Genomic DNA, 18,358 nt, shown 5'->3' on the forward strand with positions numbered 1-18,358 from the left:
GATTCAGTTCTATATGTCAGTAACCAGGTACGCTTTTATGCTACTTTTAAGCAGCATTGTACATTGTACTAGGTGATGTGAGACTGAACTACGTTTAGAGTATGATGTGCAGTTTGCTCCCTCATGCATAAAATCTTTTGTACCTAAGCGCTTTAAATCCTTAATGCTTCAGTGCATGTCTCAGGTAGGCACGTTTTTGATAAATTGATCACATTTTTTGCTCCACCTGCAAAAGCAGCATCGGGGTGGTACTTAGCACTAAATGCACAGAGAAACAGGTTTTCTGGCTCCCAAATACCTTTTTAAGCATTGTGCCATTGGTAAGTGAAATACTCTGAATGTATTTATGACTGTCCTGCATGAGAGTCCTGAAGTACTGAGCATGTTGTGAAAATGGCTGTTGAATCATAGCCGGTAGGCCAGATGCAGAGGAGTTCCTTGGTGCAGCAGTCCCAGCAGAGCTCAAAAGGTTTTGTGTGTGTGGTCCACCAGAAACCTGGTTATCTAGAATCTGTAACCACCTACAAGTTCAGCTGGTAGCTGAGTGGGATTTCTGGATCTTGCTGCAAATCACAAGATCACAAATCACAAGACCACTTAGATTGGTGTCTGGAGTTAGACTGTAATGCATATTCAATTTATCTGAAGTAGCTTAACTTGAAACAGGAGGACATAATGCCATATATCACATCAGTTCTCTGCAAATAGGCTTATTGCACATTAGTTTGAAAAGAGTAGTGTCCTCGTTTACACGATTCCAAATCTAGATATTTTTATTCACTTCTCTTAGAAGACCAAAGCTTTAATCACCTTAAGAAAACCGTCCTTTTTGGTTCATCTTTTTTAGCTGTCTCAGAAGTGTCAGGATGTGTGGGTAAGTCTGGAGGACGGAGCCAAAAGGAATGTTTGTGTCTTCCCAGGTGAGCGCTGGCATCACACGGGCTCCGTCGCGTGACACCTAGCAGTGGCTCAGCACGGGTGTCGGTACAGTACCAGCACTAGTAGCTATCAAGGCAGTTTAGATGGGAAGGTGAGTATATGCTGATACACCAGCAAGATGCTTATTTTGAGACACTGGTTATGTAGAAATTTTAAGCCACATACTGTTTTCAAGAAGACCTTTCTCAATAGATGAAATGTAGGCAGTAAAATCTAATGGTTTATTGTTTGCGTTGTGAGGATTGGGTCCGTTCACCTCTTCTTCCTTAAGGGATTGTTGAATTTGTCCAAGTGCTACACATCTTCCTCTTCATCCTACGTTAGATAGGTTTAGCTAATGACTGTACTAGAAGCGGGCTGCCATTAATCAAAAGCAGAGTCTTTTTTGAAGAAAAAGTGAGAGCATTAGCTATTCGCTTAAATTTTAGTTTTCAGAGGTGTAGGATCCATAATCAGAGTTACAAGAGTTATTCTTTCTGAGTGCTTTACCCATGTTTTAGCATAAGCATAGAGAAACAGTGTGTTAGTTTACCTATTGCAGTCGTGTTTTGTTAGGTGTTTCTGAACTGTTTACACATTCTTTGGAATTTAACTTTATGCACAACATAGAAACCAAAGAACCCAGAGAAAGTGTTTCTGAAATAACTTGGTTCACAAATTAAAATATTTACAAGCAAAATCCTAAAACTTGAAGTTTAAGGTTTATGTTCATATTTTGTAAAGCCTGATATTTTTTTTGCCAGCTCAGGTGGAAATACAAGAAGTTTCAGCTAAAATTTAGACATATGGGTGCTTAGGCTGCAGCACCAATTGACTTCATTAGGATCAGGATCTGGCTGTTGACGTAACTGCTGTTGTTGGGTTTTGGTATGTTTTGGAATCCTTCTTCCAGATCCTCTTTTCACCGGAAAGTAGGATGTACTGCAGCATCCGTCTGTATCCCAGCAAGATAAATGCTGTTGAGGCTGGATGCCCTGCCAGTCACGGCTGCAGACCTGGGCTCCCAACTTCAGCACAGGGTCTTCACTGCTGCCTAGAGCTAGCGAACTGCTGTCCTGTAGGTAGCATTGAGTCAGTATTAGGCTAAGCGTGATAAATGTATTTATGTTCTGTTTTGAAAAAAGACATATAAGGTAAGAATGAAATATGTTTGTATACTCAACGTGACAAGGAACCGCTGTCAGGTGTATGCTTTACTCGATGGATTTCCTACTTGATTGCTTTTTGCACTGTTTTATCCCAAGTTCTCTTAGGTTTTTTTTTCTCCAGCTTTGTTTCTTTTCATAACCTGGGCCAGAATGGTACCTCAAAACAAATTTTGACACGGCTGCCTCTTCTACAGAGGTGATTTATTATTCATAAGAACTGATTCACTGCAAACAGTATTTTAAACTGTTTTTTCAGTATTCTCTGAAATGTATTGTCTTTAGCAGACTTTACACAACCAACAAAATTATTGTTAACCTTACATAGACAGGCATACGTGCATGCACATGCATGCACGCAGACTTCCCCCCTTCCCATAGGCACCAATTTCCTATGAAAGCGATGATACACTTGCTCTGTTGATACCACAGAATGATAGAATGGTTTGGGTTGGAAGGGACCTTATAGACCATCTCATTCCACTCCCCCTGCCATGGGCAGGGACACCTTCCATTAGACCAGGTTGCTCAAAGTCCCAACACAGATGCCTGTGTCCGCTCGCTACTCACTTGTGAGTCCATTGCTACCCAAATTTCAGGGGAGATGGTTTTGGAAATAGATGGTAAGTGGCGTTTCATGAAACATGATTGAACCAAACCAGTGGCTTGCCAGTATTGGAGAGAGAAAGATTGTAATTCCTGCTTTCCTTTCAAAATCTCATGCATGCTCCTGAGCTGGGCCCGGTTACTTGCCTTACCCTTTACCTCTCTGAATTAGAAGAAAGAAGTGACTTGTTTTCTGGCAGTTTATCAAGCTGGAAGAGCTCACTTAAGGTGGGCACCCATGCTTGACCGAGGAAGCTGTTGGGACTACGAGACAGGAAATCAGCGAGGCAGTTGACTCCCGTCTCTTGACAGGAGCTGCTATATGTGCTTAATTTTTTTATAATACCTAAAGTTCTTGCAAATCTCACAAAGAAGATAGGAAACCAGATAATGAGTGAGATATTAGTAGGGCTCCCAAAAAAACAAAAGGTTCGAGCTTATGCTTTGTTTGGCACCAAAGAGTTCAAGTACGAAACCCAGTATTTCCAGACCTTACTGATTCTGATGCTCTTTGGACTAATTACTTTTAATTGTATTCTGGCAGTTTCGGGGAAAAAACAATTTTTTTTTTTCCTTCAAAGTAAGTGATAACACTTTGCTTCAAATATGTGAAACACGGTTTTGGCTTAATATTATTTGACCTGAGTTTAGGATAGCTTTGGTCTTCCTGCTGTTGCGTCCTTTAGAAAAGTTAGGCAAGGTACGCACTTTGCTTGAGTTTTCACTTTTTCCAGTTTTAAAGAGTGGCTGTTCAGATCCTCATTTATATTCTCCTTCCACTTTCCTTGTATTCTCTCAGAGGAATTCTCCTAAAGCATTTTTCTATTTGAATAGCAGTAGTAGCAGGAGTTAGAAGGAAAATATCATTCCCTCCTAAATATTTTGTGTCATTCCCCCCTGCTGCCGCCTTTATATTCTTCCCTTCTGACTGTGTGTTTACCATCCTTTTAGTGTTTTGATCTAGTAGAACAGTCTAGGATTATCTGGAAAACCATTTTGATTTCCATCACAGAATATTCTGTAGTGGTATTGGCTGATTTGCTGACTGTCACCAGAGGCCCTCATAAAAAGACTCTGTGTCACACTTGTTGAGCACTGGCGCCTGTTGGTCTCGTGCCACATCCCTCAGAGCTAAGGCTAGTGCAGTGTGGAAAGCTATTGAGAAAGATCTAGAAACAGAAAGTCAATATATCTAGGGTATCAGGGCAAAATACAAACATTTAGTACTATGTGCTTTTCTTAAGGTCCAGCATAGCTTTTTGATGGTGCTGTGTGAAGTACATTGTCTTAGGATTTTTCATTTTTCATAAAGAGCTGTAGTGGCTGTGTCTAAATCCATAAGTGGTGTTGAGTTAGTAAGACTGGGTATTAACCCTCACCAGAGCTTACCAGGTGGTTTAGAAGTTGGTGTGGGCCACTTAACGTTTCACGCTGTTACGTCTCTACAGAGTTCGCAAAAGTTGAAGTGAGGTGACTATAAGCTAACATAATTTATATGTGCATCAATTAGTAAATGCAAGTCACAGAATCACAGAATGTTAGGGGCTGGAAGGGACCTCTGTGGATCATCTAGTCCAACCCCCCTGCCGAAGCAGGGTCACCTACAGCAGGCTGCACAGGACCTTGTCCAGGTGGGTCTTGAATATCTCCAGAGAGGGAGACTCCACAGCCTTCCTGGGCAGCCTGTTCCAGTGCTCCATCACCCTCAAAGGGAAGAACTTCTTCCTCATGTTCAGATGGAACTTCCTGTGCCTCAGTTTGTGCCCGTTGCCCCTTGTCCTGTCTCTGGGCACCACTGAAAAGCGTCTGGCCGAAAAAGTCCTGAAATAGGGGATTGTGGTGGGTAAACGGAGTAGATACCTAAGGGTTTTGTAGTAGCTCTGCATCCAGTTGAGAGAGACTTTCTCTGGTGACGTGATAATGAAGACAATCGCACGTTATCCTCTCAAGGATGCCCATTATAAGGCTGTATATAGGAGCCATGTTGAAGATCAGCACATCAGATGATATTTTGGCTTCTAGGGTGGCCCAGTATGAGCTGATCTTATAACTCCATGCATTTTTTGGTTGGGTGTGTGTGCTGCCCTGTGTAGTGTAATCATACAAAATCTTACCCTGAATGGGATCTCGTACTTACCATTAACAGCCATCAATTACTGACAAAGAAAAATTCGTAACTACTCAGTATTCAAGTGTGTGCAGAGTTTTTAAACAATATATTGAGATTTTGAAAAAGAATTCTATTGATCAATATTTGAAAGTAAGGTAGAGACTTCTTTCTCCTTCCCAAACAGATTCCCTCTCTCTTTCTCTCCTCATCTCTGTTTTAAATTTCATTTTAATTGCCGCTTCTGGGCTGTGCATACACTTTTGATTTGAGTGGTTGCTTCATTTACTTGCTCCAGCCAGAAAGAAGCCTGCCTTGATTTCAGACCTTGGCTAAAGGACAGGCAAGGACAGTTGAAAGAAAACTATGTGAAAGAAGAATGTAACTGTGGAAAATGTAAAGTAATAATATTCTGGGGCCAAGGAGACGTAATGCTGTGTGTAGATGAACATGAGCAGTGTGTGACAGTTTCCCAGTCAGCAACTTACCAGCTGAGTGTCAGTTGGCAGCTGTGTGCCCTGTAATGGTCGGTGAGATCCGATTAGGTTGTTTGCTTTGTGGATCTCCGAAAGATTTAGAATGTCTTTTACGCACATGTCCACAAATTGGTGTTTGCCCCCAGGTAACTTGCCAAATCAGTTTTCAAGGGAACAGAAATACAGCTGAGACTTTCGTGTGAGAAGTCATGCTAAAATGCGACTAGAATAATAAACACGTTTGTTTTTGCTTACGAAAAGAATTGTTATATTGTTTAGAGGCTGACAGAAAAAAAATGGTTACTGTAGATCTGCAGATTGCTCTGCTTGAATTGATGCAATCTGTATAAAAACATCAGGGATTTTTAAATGGAAAGTTATTCCAGCATGTATATTGCAGTTTATGATGAGTTTTGCTTCTGTGATGACTTGGGTCACCCACAATGACAATATAAAAACATTTGACCGTAATAACAAGTAGTGACTTGGTCCAGGATGGAGACTTTAATTCAACTTCCATTTATATAGTGCCAAGATACTTTATAGAGAATGTTAAAATGACTTTTACTTTTCTGTATACCAGGAAAAGACATATAGTTTTGAATACTTTCTGTCATATGTTGTCTGCACTATAGTTTGTGTGTTGGCAGGTCTATAGGTGGCCATGAAATTTGCTGAAAATAGCTAGTTATTAAAAACATACAGATGCTCTGTGGCTGTTAATGCCCAATGGCTCTACAGTAAAAGTAACTAGAGAAACAGATGCAGATCTTTCCTGATTCCAGAAGATGCTGATATTTATTTTTTTGTTTTGTTCTTTAGTGAGATAGAAGATGAATTCAGCTGAAATCACTGATGATGATGAAGGTAAAATATTTTATTTTGTGTAATGTATGGTCAGGCAAGAATACTTGTTGAATTAAAGCCTTTGTAGCCTGATAAAGAATGCACTTGGATCAAGACAAATTACATTAATGTTTTTTAAAAAGCTGTCTTAAAATACACCGTTATATTTGTTACTTATTATTTTTTCTGCTCTACATCCTTCCTCCTCCTCCAAAACAATCTTCTTACTATAACTTCATTTGTTATAGTTTAGCTGACTCTTTGGGGAAGAAACTGTCATTTGCTGGATGACTAAATGGTTTCTAGCATAATAAAAACTTGCCTTTGGGGTGGCCTCAGCACACACTTATCGTAGAAACCATAAAAAGTAATGTTCTTCAAAACACATTGTCATAAAAAAACAAACCACAAAAGATTCTATTAAGGATGTCATGGTTTTCTGGAGAGAGTTCTTTATCTTTCTAAACCTTCTCTTTTTCCAGTAAAAATTCCTAAAAAAAATGTTGTGAAAGTAGAAACAGAAAACGAAGATGAAGCTCTAGACTGCTCGGTAACATCCAGATCTGCTGAGAAACACTCACTGGATGGCGCAGTTACTTGCCTACAGGATTCCAACAAACGGAAACAGACCTCAGTTGGTTGTGATGGTTCAGGGAGCCAGCAAGATGTCTTACCCAGTGTGAAGAAAAGACGCTTTACACAAGAGGTGACTTCTCTATACATGATTGTGTGATTTTTCTGTTTGTATTTCAGAGGCGAAATTCATTGCTGCTATAAGTAAAATGCAAGTCATTTAACTAGATTTGCATTAGTAATGGATTTGAGGCAAATATGGCTAATCTTAACCCAGTTTGCACACATTACTTATCTGAGTATTTCTTTGAATAATGTGGGACCAATCATATCTATGAAATACAGTTGTAGGATAATTCCTTCATGTGAAGTATATTGTTGTTGTTTGTCAGAGAACATAGGAGCAGGTAGCGATTTGGATTAACCGAGCGTGACTCTGATTACAGTCCCTCTCATGTCACCTAGTCCTTCAGCTGGGTCCTCAGTGGTAGAATCAGGGCTGTAATTCATCCTTCTGTGACACAGATTTCGATGTCAGTGAGACAAGTATAAATTTGTGTTTCATTTGAAAGATGAAAATGCAGGGATGCAGAAGACTTCAGCATATGAAGAGCAGAACGTATTACAACTTCTGGTGCAGCATCCCACTTGTGACAATCCAGATATTTGTCCAGAATGTGAAGGAGATGCGCAGTCTTCTCCGTTATCCTGTTCTAGTTTCTAACAATTGGAGATTAATGCCAGTCTTTGCTGAAACTGAGCAGGTTTCTTTTGTCCTTGTTCTTTTCAGCAGCGAGAGCAGGGATCATCTGTTTCTAGAAAAGTCTTCTGCACGTGGGAAAATTGATATGATATTGTCCACTCTCAGCCCTTCCTTTCCAACACTAAAATTCTGTATTTTCAGCTCTTTTTCAGGAGTCACCTTATGTTTTTGTTGTTCCCTTTGAGATTCCTGAAAGGGTAGTGTCCAGTGTTGGATAGTCACATCTCTTCTAACACCCTCTGGAGCAGTATAACAACCTCCTGTTTTTAACACTCAGAACTTTATTAAAATAACCTAGATTCAAATTCATCCTCTTTTGAGTAACTTCAGGCCCTGGGTTATATTTAGTTTGTGACCTACTCTAATGCACGTATCCTTTTCTGCTGTTCTGCTACCTAGCCAGTTACTCCGTGTTGTATTTGTGCATTTCATGTCTCCTTTCTAGCCATAGCTCTTCATATTTCTTTTTCTCGACTGTCATCTCTCTGACTTCTCGGGGCTGTTTTTTTCCCTGAATGCCCGTGGTAGGTAGGTTTTAATCTTATTACATAGTTTTTTTATTTTCCTTTCTCTTTTTCTTTTTACAGTTGTTTTACTTATATTCAGATTCTTAAAAGACCTTCATAATGGTCTCTGAACTGTGCTTGCTTTGGATTTTGCTGTTTGCTGGTTGCCTTTAATCATTTTTTTAACTAAATTTGAAATTAATTATAATTTTGCACATACAGTATCAGAAATTGACCCAGTAACAAAGATGAAAATTCATTCTTGACTGACCCCAATGAATCAGCATGTTTAACTAACCAACCAGAAAAAGTCCTCAATGCTAAAGAAGATTTTTAAAGTTATTTACTTTTCTAGTACCAATATTTTGTTTTAGTTAATGACTTTGTTAACTATTTCTGTTTGAACAGAGGAAAAATGTTAATTATTTTTGAGACTATTGAGCTTGTAGTATACTTTTACTACACATCATATAGACATCTATGTGTGATACAAGCAGAGCTGTACCTTTTATGTTGTATGACTATTGGGCTGGTGATTATATTACTAGGTGACTTTCTATCAGAAGACACTGTGCTTTTTTTTAAATTCTAATTGTCACTTCATAATCAGAAATTAATTTTCCCTAATTTTCTTTAAAAAAAAGAAGTGTAGAAGATTGCAAGCTTAAAATTTTTATGTGCAAAACATTTCAAAGTTCTTATGTTTGATAGAATCTTTTTCTACGTTTCTTGCTTGTGTGTTTGTTCTTCTTTACTCGTATTCTAGAATATTATGCTTTGTATTCTTACAGATACTGAGACTTTATTAAGCATAATAAAGGTCATAAATTGGCTGAACTTTAGCACTGAACAGAGCAATAACTAAACAACTTTGAAAACTTGGCTTAGGACTCGGAGAGATAATGCGAGAGACTATTTCACAATTTAGTGCTGTTCCCAGATGGAAACTGTATAAAGACAAGATAACTAAAAGCAAAAGGAAAGAAAACGAAAATGCATCTGAAATAGAAAATCCTTAAATATAGGCCCAAATGCGTTGTCATCTGTTAGTCCAACACTGACTGTGTGTTTCTGAAATGCAGATATCCAAATCCGTCCCGCAACCAGATCCAAACACTGTGAGCTGCGCTAGTGAAAGGGCAGAAGTTGTGCTGCCGGTGCAGCAGAGCTCTGCCCTAGATCTTAGCGTGAACACTTCTCCTCCTCCAGAGCACCGTGTACAAAATTGAGAATGCAAACTTTCACAATACTCGCCTTCGAAGTGCAATAAGATACTTAACGCAATGAATTTGTGCTGTTTAATATACATTCTAGTATTGCTTTGCCCTGGCTCTGTGTGTGAGGCGTGCAGTGGTAGAAGTTACCCCACGTTGCCAAGTTTTTTTCTATAATTAATTAGGGAAAAGGTATGGCAGGAGTTCTGACAAGACAACTGGTGGCCCGTGGGAAGCTGTTTAGTAGAGGAGGAACTGAATTAATCAGACTGTCTATGTGAAGGAATAATTGGAATATTCTCTGTAAACAGGAGTGTTTGTGGCAGAGCTAGCTACTTAGGTAGCAGGTCTCACTGTATGTATGAGAAATGTATTCTCCAGAGTTGCAGTTTTCATCTGTTCGTTTGATCTAAAATGGTAAAAGAAGTTTGTAATTCAGTCTGGGTGTCTGACTGGGGAGCAGAACTACCTTTATTGTCATGACCTGCTTTCAGGTGATGTCTGTTTGGGAGAGCTGTGTTACCATCTGGAAATACCTCTGTTTCTCCACCGAGAAGTGTCGGTGGGGTATGACGACTTCAGTCCCAGTGCAGGAGCCTGCAGTGAGGTGGGAGCAGTGTGCATCACAGTCTGCTCACAGTTCCGTCTCTTGTGTTCTGGTCTTTTACGAGTCGCAAACAGCTAATTTAGTTAGGGTATATCATACCACTTGCTGGGGTAGAAGTCACCCTTTAATAGCTGGTGGTGTTACAGGACTCCTCGCTGTCCTCACAGCAAATGTGCTTTAATACGACAGGGACTGGAGGGACAGTCCCCTGAATGGCACCTGGAAGTCAGGTGTCCTAGGGACCACTGCGGCTAGGGATTCTGCACGCTGTGAAATACATTACCTTTGCGTTGATGCTTTCGTTTTATCATCTCTCCATCCACACAGCTTTGGATGTGAAAACGTGAGGTTTCACATGTAGGGCTGTATGATGTGAGTGAGAGCAGAACTTGGAAACACAACTTCAATTTAATTGAGTCTGCTGGTTTCTAAACTTGGAGTGGAAACCAGCTTGTTCTTTTTGAGCCTCTTTTGAGTATACATTGCATTGGAAATTAAAAAGTAATTAGATTCAATTTGTCACTGCGGTAAGCGGTGCCAAGTGTGAGTACACATAGGGACCAGATTAATGAGTGTTACAGTTCTATTTTTTCAGAGAGGAGCCTTAATTCAAGTTCCTCACTGTAGGACTTAGTGGGGTCTTCACTAGAATTTCAAATTGCTTGTGGCTCTCAGCTCAGACCTCAAGTCTGTGTTCCATTTGTTTTAATACTTGAATGCGAATTCTCTGGTTTTTATCTAATTAATGTTCTGTGGCGCAAGCCAAGCAAAATGTTGCAGTACAGTCTTCTCTAAAATCTGTGAATGTTTTCTCATGTTTGAATTCTGTATGTTGGATTTTGATTCTGTTGTATCTATTCACTTCCTAAGAATTATTTGCAATATCCATATGTTTGCAAAAAAACCCAACCCACCCGAGCCCTGCATATTTGCTGGGAGTTGATGAAAATGCTTGCTTCCAATTTCAAGCAATGAGGAAGAGTTAGAAATTATTGAGAACATTAATTCCTTAAAAGCGCATTACTGTTTCTTATATAAATAATTTAGAAAATTAGAAACCCGTGAGGTGGAACTTCCCTGCCTTTCAGAAATAATGAAATCTTAGGCTTCCCTTTTTAAACAGACAATACCAAGGTACTTTTCACTTTGTTTTAAAGTTTTTATTGTTTAAAGAAAACACTTTTTAAAAATTACAGACATTCTGAGAACACTAGAACCTAGTGGTAGATGTCCCTGCTCATTGCAGGGGGGTTGGACTAGATGACCTTTAAAGGTCCTTTCCAATCCAAACTATTCTATGAACTTGTTTAGGAGCTGTACACCATTATAAAGAAAAAAAAAAAAACCCTATATAAATCTTTCACATCAGAAAGGAGAGAATAAGCGTAATTTTGGTGTCTTATAGCCTTTGTGGTATTTTCAAAAGCTAATCTGAAGAGAATGCTGGAACATTAAATGCAGTTGGAGGCAGTGGCAAGGTCACAGGACTAGGAGTCAGAAAATCTAGATTCTATTCTTGGCTCTGTTGCTGACTTGTTGCCACCCAAATTCGCTACAGCCCAAGATCCTCACATGCAAGGTGAAGCATAATGATACTTAATTTGGGAGAGTACTTAGAGCCCTGTGGGTAAAGAGTACTGAGGATTATTATTGCATTTCTGTTCCACAGAGGAAGTCATGAGCCAAAACAACAAAAAAATAAAAACCTAAATAATACTTTACTGTATTTTAATTTTTATTTTTCCTAGTGAATTTATTAATTTTGATGTATTTAACACAACTAAGTCCTCTAGAGAAAATTTGACTTTGCATATTTATGTAACAATGCCTGCTTAAGGGGAACATATTTATAGATAATATTTTTAAGGCAGTCTTACTAATACAATGTTTATTCATTCAAAGGGCCCCCTTTCAAACATGAGGAACAGAGATACTGGCTCACCCACTCAGGTAAATGCAGAGCAGCCGAGCAAGAACAAGAATCCTAACGTAACGTGGCTCTGTGAAGAAGAATCCTTCAGCGACATAACCACTCCATCTTATAAAAAACCTCTCTACGGCATCTCACACAAAATCACGGAGAAGAAGAACCCACCAGGAGCAGAGCAGTTTGCTTCTTACGAGTTGTTTGAAAAAATCAACCCCAGCAGTCCCTCGCATCTTCGGACTTTGAACGATCAACGCAAAAGGGACTCAGCTGCAGCCATCGCTGTAGCAGCGGCCGCCGCAGATTCTGACCCAAATATATACTCTTTGATACAGAAGATGTTTTACACGCTTAACACCCTCAATACCAATATGACTCAGCTTCATAGTAAAGTTGACCTGTTGTCTCTGGAGGTTAGCAGAATTAAAAAGCAGGTCAGTCCAGCAGAGTCCGTTGCAGACTTCAAGCCTCCCCCGGAGTACCAGCTGACTTCTGCGGAGCTCAAACAAATCATGGATCAAAGCACGTCAGGTGGAGACTTAGCTTGCCGGTTGCTCGTGCAGCTCTTCCCAGAACTCTTCAGCGACGACGAGTTCAGCAGAAGCTGCAGTGCATGCGGTTTTCTTAACAAGAGGAAGCTTGAGTCCCTTCATCTGCAGCTTATCCGTAACTACGTGGAAGTTTGTTACCCTTCTGTGAAGAATACAGCTGTGTGGCAGGTGGAGTGTTTGCCTCAAGTCAATGATTTTTTCAATAGATTTTGGGCTCAAAGGGAAATGGAAAACAGTCAGCAGAATGTGCAGTCGTCCAGTTTTTATGAGACTGAGCAGGTCGAATCCTCTCATTTTATGGAGGATAAAGAGCAGGAGGAAGCTTTGTCCTTGGACAGGAGTAGTGCCATTGCCTCAGATTACATGCTGGATGCTCAGGATCTCAATGAATTTTTAGATGAAGCTTCTTCTCCAGGGGAATTTTCTGTTTTTTTGTTACACAGATTGTTTCCGGAACTCTTCGACCACAGAAAATTAGCTGAAAGGTACAGCTGCTTCGGAGACTCTGGAAAGCAACTGCTGGATCCTCATCGGCTTCAGATAATCCGTAGGTACACTGAAATTTACTTTCCAGATGTGCAAGAAGAAGCAGCCTGGTTGCAGCAATGTGTTCAGCGAATAAACGATGAGCTTGAAAATACCTATATGGATGGAAGTGAATGTGATCAGATGAGAGATGACTGTTACGATTCTTCCAGTTTACCAGATGATGTATCAATCATAAAAGTGGAAGACAGTTTCGAATATGAAAAACCTGGCAGACGCTCAAAAAAAATTTGGCTCGTACCCATAGACTTTGACAAACTTGACTTTCCCCCTCCCGATTTTGATGTCCCTGTCCCGGATTACCTGTTGAACAAAGAACAGATCAAAAGCATATATGAAAGCAGTCTTTCCATAGGAAACTTTGCCTCTCGGTTGCTTGTTCTCTTATTTCCCGAACTGTTTACTCATGAAAATTTACGGAAGCAATACAACTGTAGTGGATCTTTAGGCAAGAAACAGCTTGACCCCACTAGAATTAAATTAATTCGACATTATGTGCAGATACTGTACCCCAGAGCAAAGAACGACAGAGTGTGGACATTGGAGTTTGTTGGGAAGCTTGACGAGAGGTGTCGACGAAGAGACACAGAGCAACGGCGCACGTACCAACAGCAACGGAAAATCCACGTGCCGGGGCCCGACAGGAGGGAATTTCTCAGCTATGCAATAAACCCGGAGAGGTTTCGAGAAGAATTCGAGGGGCCGCCGCTGCCACCGGAACGAAGCAGCAAGGATTTTTGCAAGATACCACTCGACGAACTTGTCGTTCCTAATCCAGACTTCCCTGTGCCTTCTCTGTATTTGCTGTCTGATAAAGAGGTAAGAGAGATAGTGCAGCAGAGCCTGTCGGTCGGCAACTTTGCTGCCAGGCTTCTCGTAAGACTCTTTCCCGAACTCTTTACTCCGGAGAATCTCAGACTGCAGTACAACCATTCAGGTGCTTGTAACAAAAAACAGCTCGATCCGATCAGACTGAGACTGATCCGTCATTACGTGGAGGCAGTTTACCCCGTGGAGAAAATGGAAGAAGTATGGCATTATGAATGTATACCGAGCATTGATGAAAGATGCCGGCGTCCTAACAGAAAAAAGTGTGATATACTGAAAAAAGCAAACAAAGCAAAAAAGTGACATGCTCTTTAAATTCCTAAGACTTTGACCACTAAATTATTGTCAGGATTATGCTTTGGCTGAGGGGCCTGTCGGGAGCTGAGGGTGCTCAGCATCTAGGACAGTCAGGCAGTAAGTCTGGTGCAGTTTAATGTGTGTGTTGCATCTGTGTGGGCACTGCAGCAGTGGGAAGTGGCTTACTACATTTGTACATGCGTAAAGACCGTAAGTCATTGGTGACAGAGCTATCAAAGACTTGCTAAGAGAATGGTTTTCACTGGTGCACATACATGTATTGAAACTGTATTACTCCACTCCCCATTTCTGCATCTTCCTTTTTTATCACTTTCTAATAATAAAGAATTTTTTTTTTAAATTGTGCTCTTCAGGGGCAGTTTTTCATTATACCCTTATAAACAGTCTTGTTAGGTAAGTCGGAGTTTGAAATTTAAAGTTGATTTAAATTTGCAAGTGCCATGTTCATTGGAAATCATTGGAATATTAGACTTTGCTTCTACAGTAATTGCAGCTTCACATTTGTTTTGTTCTTGATGATACTGAAAATAATAATGCCATGTCAAAGAATGGGTCAGAATGATGTCATTTGCATTTTTGACTGTTGCCCAGGTTTTATTTCTAGAACCAAGAATTACTGTTGAAGAATTGAGACATGAGCATAGACACAATGTGAATGATTTTTTTTATGCTGACACCACAGCTTGATCCTGCCCCTGCAAGTTCTTTGTTTGTTCTGTCCAGTGTCACTGCTGGCGTGACTGAGGATGGCTCGTCTGAATAAAGCCAGCAGAACAGAGCCAAGCCCGTGCCCGTGGAGTGTCTTGCCATCGCCTCTCTTGCCTCTCTATTTGTAAAATAACAAAGACAACAACAACAAAAATACCCGAAACAAGAACTTAGAAAAATTTTAGCCCTTCCTCTCTGTCAAAATCATCATTCCAAAGGTTTCCAGTATTCATACTGAATTGCATATATAAAAAGTACGTGCAAAGGTTGGTTTTGTGATGAAATGAGGTGTTTCGGGGTCCCCACGTATGAGCTGTGGTAAAGTAACTTATTCTTTGCGTGAATGCAGCACCATCTGGATATTTCGAGTGTAGGGATATTGAACTCTCTCACTTTGCCAAGTTGATTTAGTGTAATTAGTAGCTATTGGGAGGCATAACTGTGTATGTATAACTTAGGTTCATACGGTCAAGTTTGCATCATTAATATGTTAAGTCTAACAAAGTCCACCCACAATTCAATGTGAATTTGCTGTATGATTTGTCACTGGAGAGTGCTGCTTTAAAACTAGTTTTCCTTCTTGTTTTTTCTTTTTCTTTTAATACTGATAGAAATGGTGAGAGAGAGTCAAACATGGATTTTTAATGCAGTAAAGACAGTGATCGCTTACTGACCGTCGCTGGAACACCTCGGAGCAATTGTTCATGTTCTCTGTGGTCCTTTTTTGTTGTTTACTTAGATGGGTCGTAGTATCAAATTTTAAGTCAGTTCCAGTGTAATTTTCTATTTTAGCATTTGTAAGAAGGTACAAAATATTTGATATTTTTACTTCAGATTTTTAGAGTTTATTGTTCTTAGAGTCATATTGATCCCTTTCTTTTAAAAGCAAAACAAAATGTTTTTTCTTAATGGCAAGAACTAGTAAGAGTATTAAGTTAAACTGGGAGTAACTCATGATAGATCGTAGCATTTGCTGATTTCCCCCATATGCTAGCAACATTCTCAAAGAATGTATGAAGAAAGTCATGAATGTACTAAATAATACACTGATACAGTTTATATCCATTTAAATGTTTCCTGTTGGTTTAAATAATAGCAGACCATGCACAAAATGGATATCAGAGCAAATATGGCTATAATAAAATGAAAACGTTTTACCAAAGATAAAGAACTGATACCACAACGTCTGCATCTTATCTTTCATTTTAGTGTGTAAATTTAGCAAATTGAATGTATAAGAAGTCAAGACTTTCTCTTGTAATTGTATGCTACCTAGCGCCTCTGTGAATTTTTTTACATGCACTTTTATGGGAGATATAAAATGACAGAGGTTATTAACAGCTGCTTAATTTGTTGTTGCGAATGGCTGGCCAAAGGTAAGAAATGTAATTATGTTTTCTTATCTTAATGTCGTACATGTTTCACCACTTAATGATGTCGAAGCTCCCAGAAGAATTCGATATATATTAAACTTTTGTACAATTGACAGATGTTACTAGCTAGCATGCAAATTTGAGACATACTGGCTTTTACTGTAGATGCTGACATTAAGTCAAAAAATCAGTCCATTCATATTATCTACTAAGTAGTGAAAAAACAATTTTCACCTTTCAAAATTACATTTTTGAAAGCGGGTATAGAAAGATTTTCATTGTTTTTTTCTCTTTATGTCTGTCTGATTGCTGTGTACATTCCTTTTATCTCACTCTTCACAACCCTTTCATAACTCGTTTGATTGTATGTTTTATAACTGGTATCAAGAAGACACAGACATACGAATAGTGACGTAGTTCACTAACGAAAGCTCTTGCAGTGCATCTGAAGTACAGCCACTTCATCCAGTTGGTCAGTCTTGTAAATAAATTAAAGGTATATTATTTTCATACAAGAGGAATGTTGTCTGGTGATTGCTTGAGTACAAGCAGGAATTTTTTTACTATAAAGTCTGTTACTAAGATCAGAGATAACCTTAGCTAGTCAGACAATACATAAATGAAAATACCCTGGTTTGCTGCAGCCATTTAAAAAGATTTTTCTCTTTCAGACTTTTTTTGTTTAAAAGAGTAAAGTTGTCATTTTGAAAGTGTCGCTATGATAGGAAGATTGCTAGATATTGAAGTGTTTGGAACATACATAGCCATGCACACACTGGCTTCCTATGGATGAACATTACTTTCTACCTACCAGGTCAGTAAACCCTGTTAAGGTGAACATCAACTGTCTCTATCTATTTCTTATAGTTTAAATATATCGGCTTTGGATAAGCAGTGAATCGCCCACTTCTTAACGGCTTTCTAAAGGAAACAATGTAATAGATCATAGCTCTGTATTTTTGCGTCTTACCCATTTTCTACAAATTAAAAACTTACTTAGAAGCTCTGTAAAAGATGTAAACCAGCACATCAAAAGGGAGATCGAGTATGCATCAGTTTGTTGCCTGTTAACTGTATTCAGCTGACAGAATCAACAAGTTTGCAAATGAGAAAAATCTTGAAGTCAACCGCTGTGTTATGCTGACGCATCACAGCTACCGGTGTTTCATGTCCTAGCAAATGTTTGTGACTGTTTTTTATCTTTGAAACACATATAATTTATTTCTAGTTACATGGTTTTAAATCTGTCATTTGTCTATTTTCAATTATTGTTTGATATTGAAATTATGTTATAGCAATGAGAAACAGAGAATTGTGTGCTCGATGCTCCACAGAGGCACAGCAGGTCTAATTTGATGCTGGAAGGGGCTAATATGAATTCTACAGCCCCAAGAAGCACAGACAATAATATGCAGGTTTTATTCATAATTTATTCAGATTTTGTTTCACTGACTAAAGGGATGTGAAACAGCTGGAAAATTCAATTCTTAAGCGTGCCTGTACTGAGGATGGGGCATAAATTGACGAGTGTTCTTGCTTACAGTGCACGCTTTAGTTGATTGCACATCAAATCTATGGGAGAGCAAGTGTGGTAGGTTCATGCCTATGATTTTTCTGAGTAAATCAAATTAACTCCATCACTGTCACTGCCAAAATTTCTTCATTTCCTCGGTTTGATTTTCTGATTTTTTCCATTGTTACTGCAACTCCGTTGGCACCAACGGAGTTACGGGGGTTTTCTCAGGAACATGCTGAAAGCATCTTTTTAAATATGCTTGAAGTTGTTTAAAATGAATGAATAGGTGAAATGATGGTTTAGTTCCATCTCTTAATTTTCTCTTGCAGTCGTCTTTGCTAAGAAAAACAGGAAAAGAAAGGAATCCCCATTTGTTTGTCTTCATTCTTTCCTATCTACTTTTTTGTTCTGGTAAATCCTGAGATAGATAAATTTCTAGTAGTAACAGTGCTTTCGAAATCCTCGTTTTAACCCCTCCATTATAAACGTCATTCATCTAAACTTCTCACTGGTAGTGATAGTTTCTTACAGAATACATAATAGTCGTTGTTATTTTTGTCACAGCTTGTATAAACCCTGTTTTGAGAGGTCACCTTTCCTGCAGCAGAGCGCTGGCTGAAGGAGCTGCCCTGGGCTGGCCAGTCCCAGAGCTGGAAGCAGATGTCTCCTTGCAAGATCAAAACTCCATCGTATTCCAACATTTTCCTTATAGCTCATCTGACTGGCTGGAGATTAGCCCCTATGCTGTCTTGTTTTTATCCAGCATATTCCTTTTCATTTTTGTAATTTTCTAGATGCCACCTTTTCTA

The 18,358-nt window shown here is 39.3% G+C and overlaps 1 protein-coding gene across 5 annotated transcripts in view; it reads left to right on the forward strand.

The window, feature by feature from the left end:
• Positions 1-16,754, forward strand: part of BEND3 (BEN domain containing 3) — a 21,193-nt gene extending 4,439 nt beyond the window's left edge. Inside the window, exons 2-6 of one of the 5 annotated variants that reach the window (XM_075414281.1) lie at positions 921-1,030; positions 6,096-6,140; positions 6,602-6,825; positions 11,685-13,625; positions 15,272-16,754. In XM_075414281.1, the coding sequence (XP_075270396.1) occupies positions 6,107-6,140; positions 6,602-6,825; positions 11,685-13,625; positions 15,272-15,280 (2,208 nt within the window). In that variant the 5' untranslated portion in view covers positions 921-1,030; positions 6,096-6,106 and the 3' untranslated portion in view covers positions 15,281-16,754. Of the gene's footprint in view, positions 1-920; positions 1,031-6,095; positions 6,141-6,601; positions 6,826-7,891; positions 7,984-11,684 lie in introns of those variants that run through there. The other 4 variants (XM_075414276.1, XM_075414277.1, XM_075414280.1 and 1 more) reach the window with 4 other exon arrangements.
• Positions 16,755-18,358: the final 1,604 nt, after the last annotated feature.

Source organism: Opisthocomus hoazin, chromosome 2 (genome assembly GCF_030867145.1).
Source record: "Opisthocomus hoazin isolate bOpiHoa1 chromosome 2, bOpiHoa1.hap1, whole genome shotgun sequence".
Lineage (NCBI taxonomy): Eukaryota > Metazoa > Chordata > Aves > Opisthocomiformes > Opisthocomidae > Opisthocomus > Opisthocomus hoazin.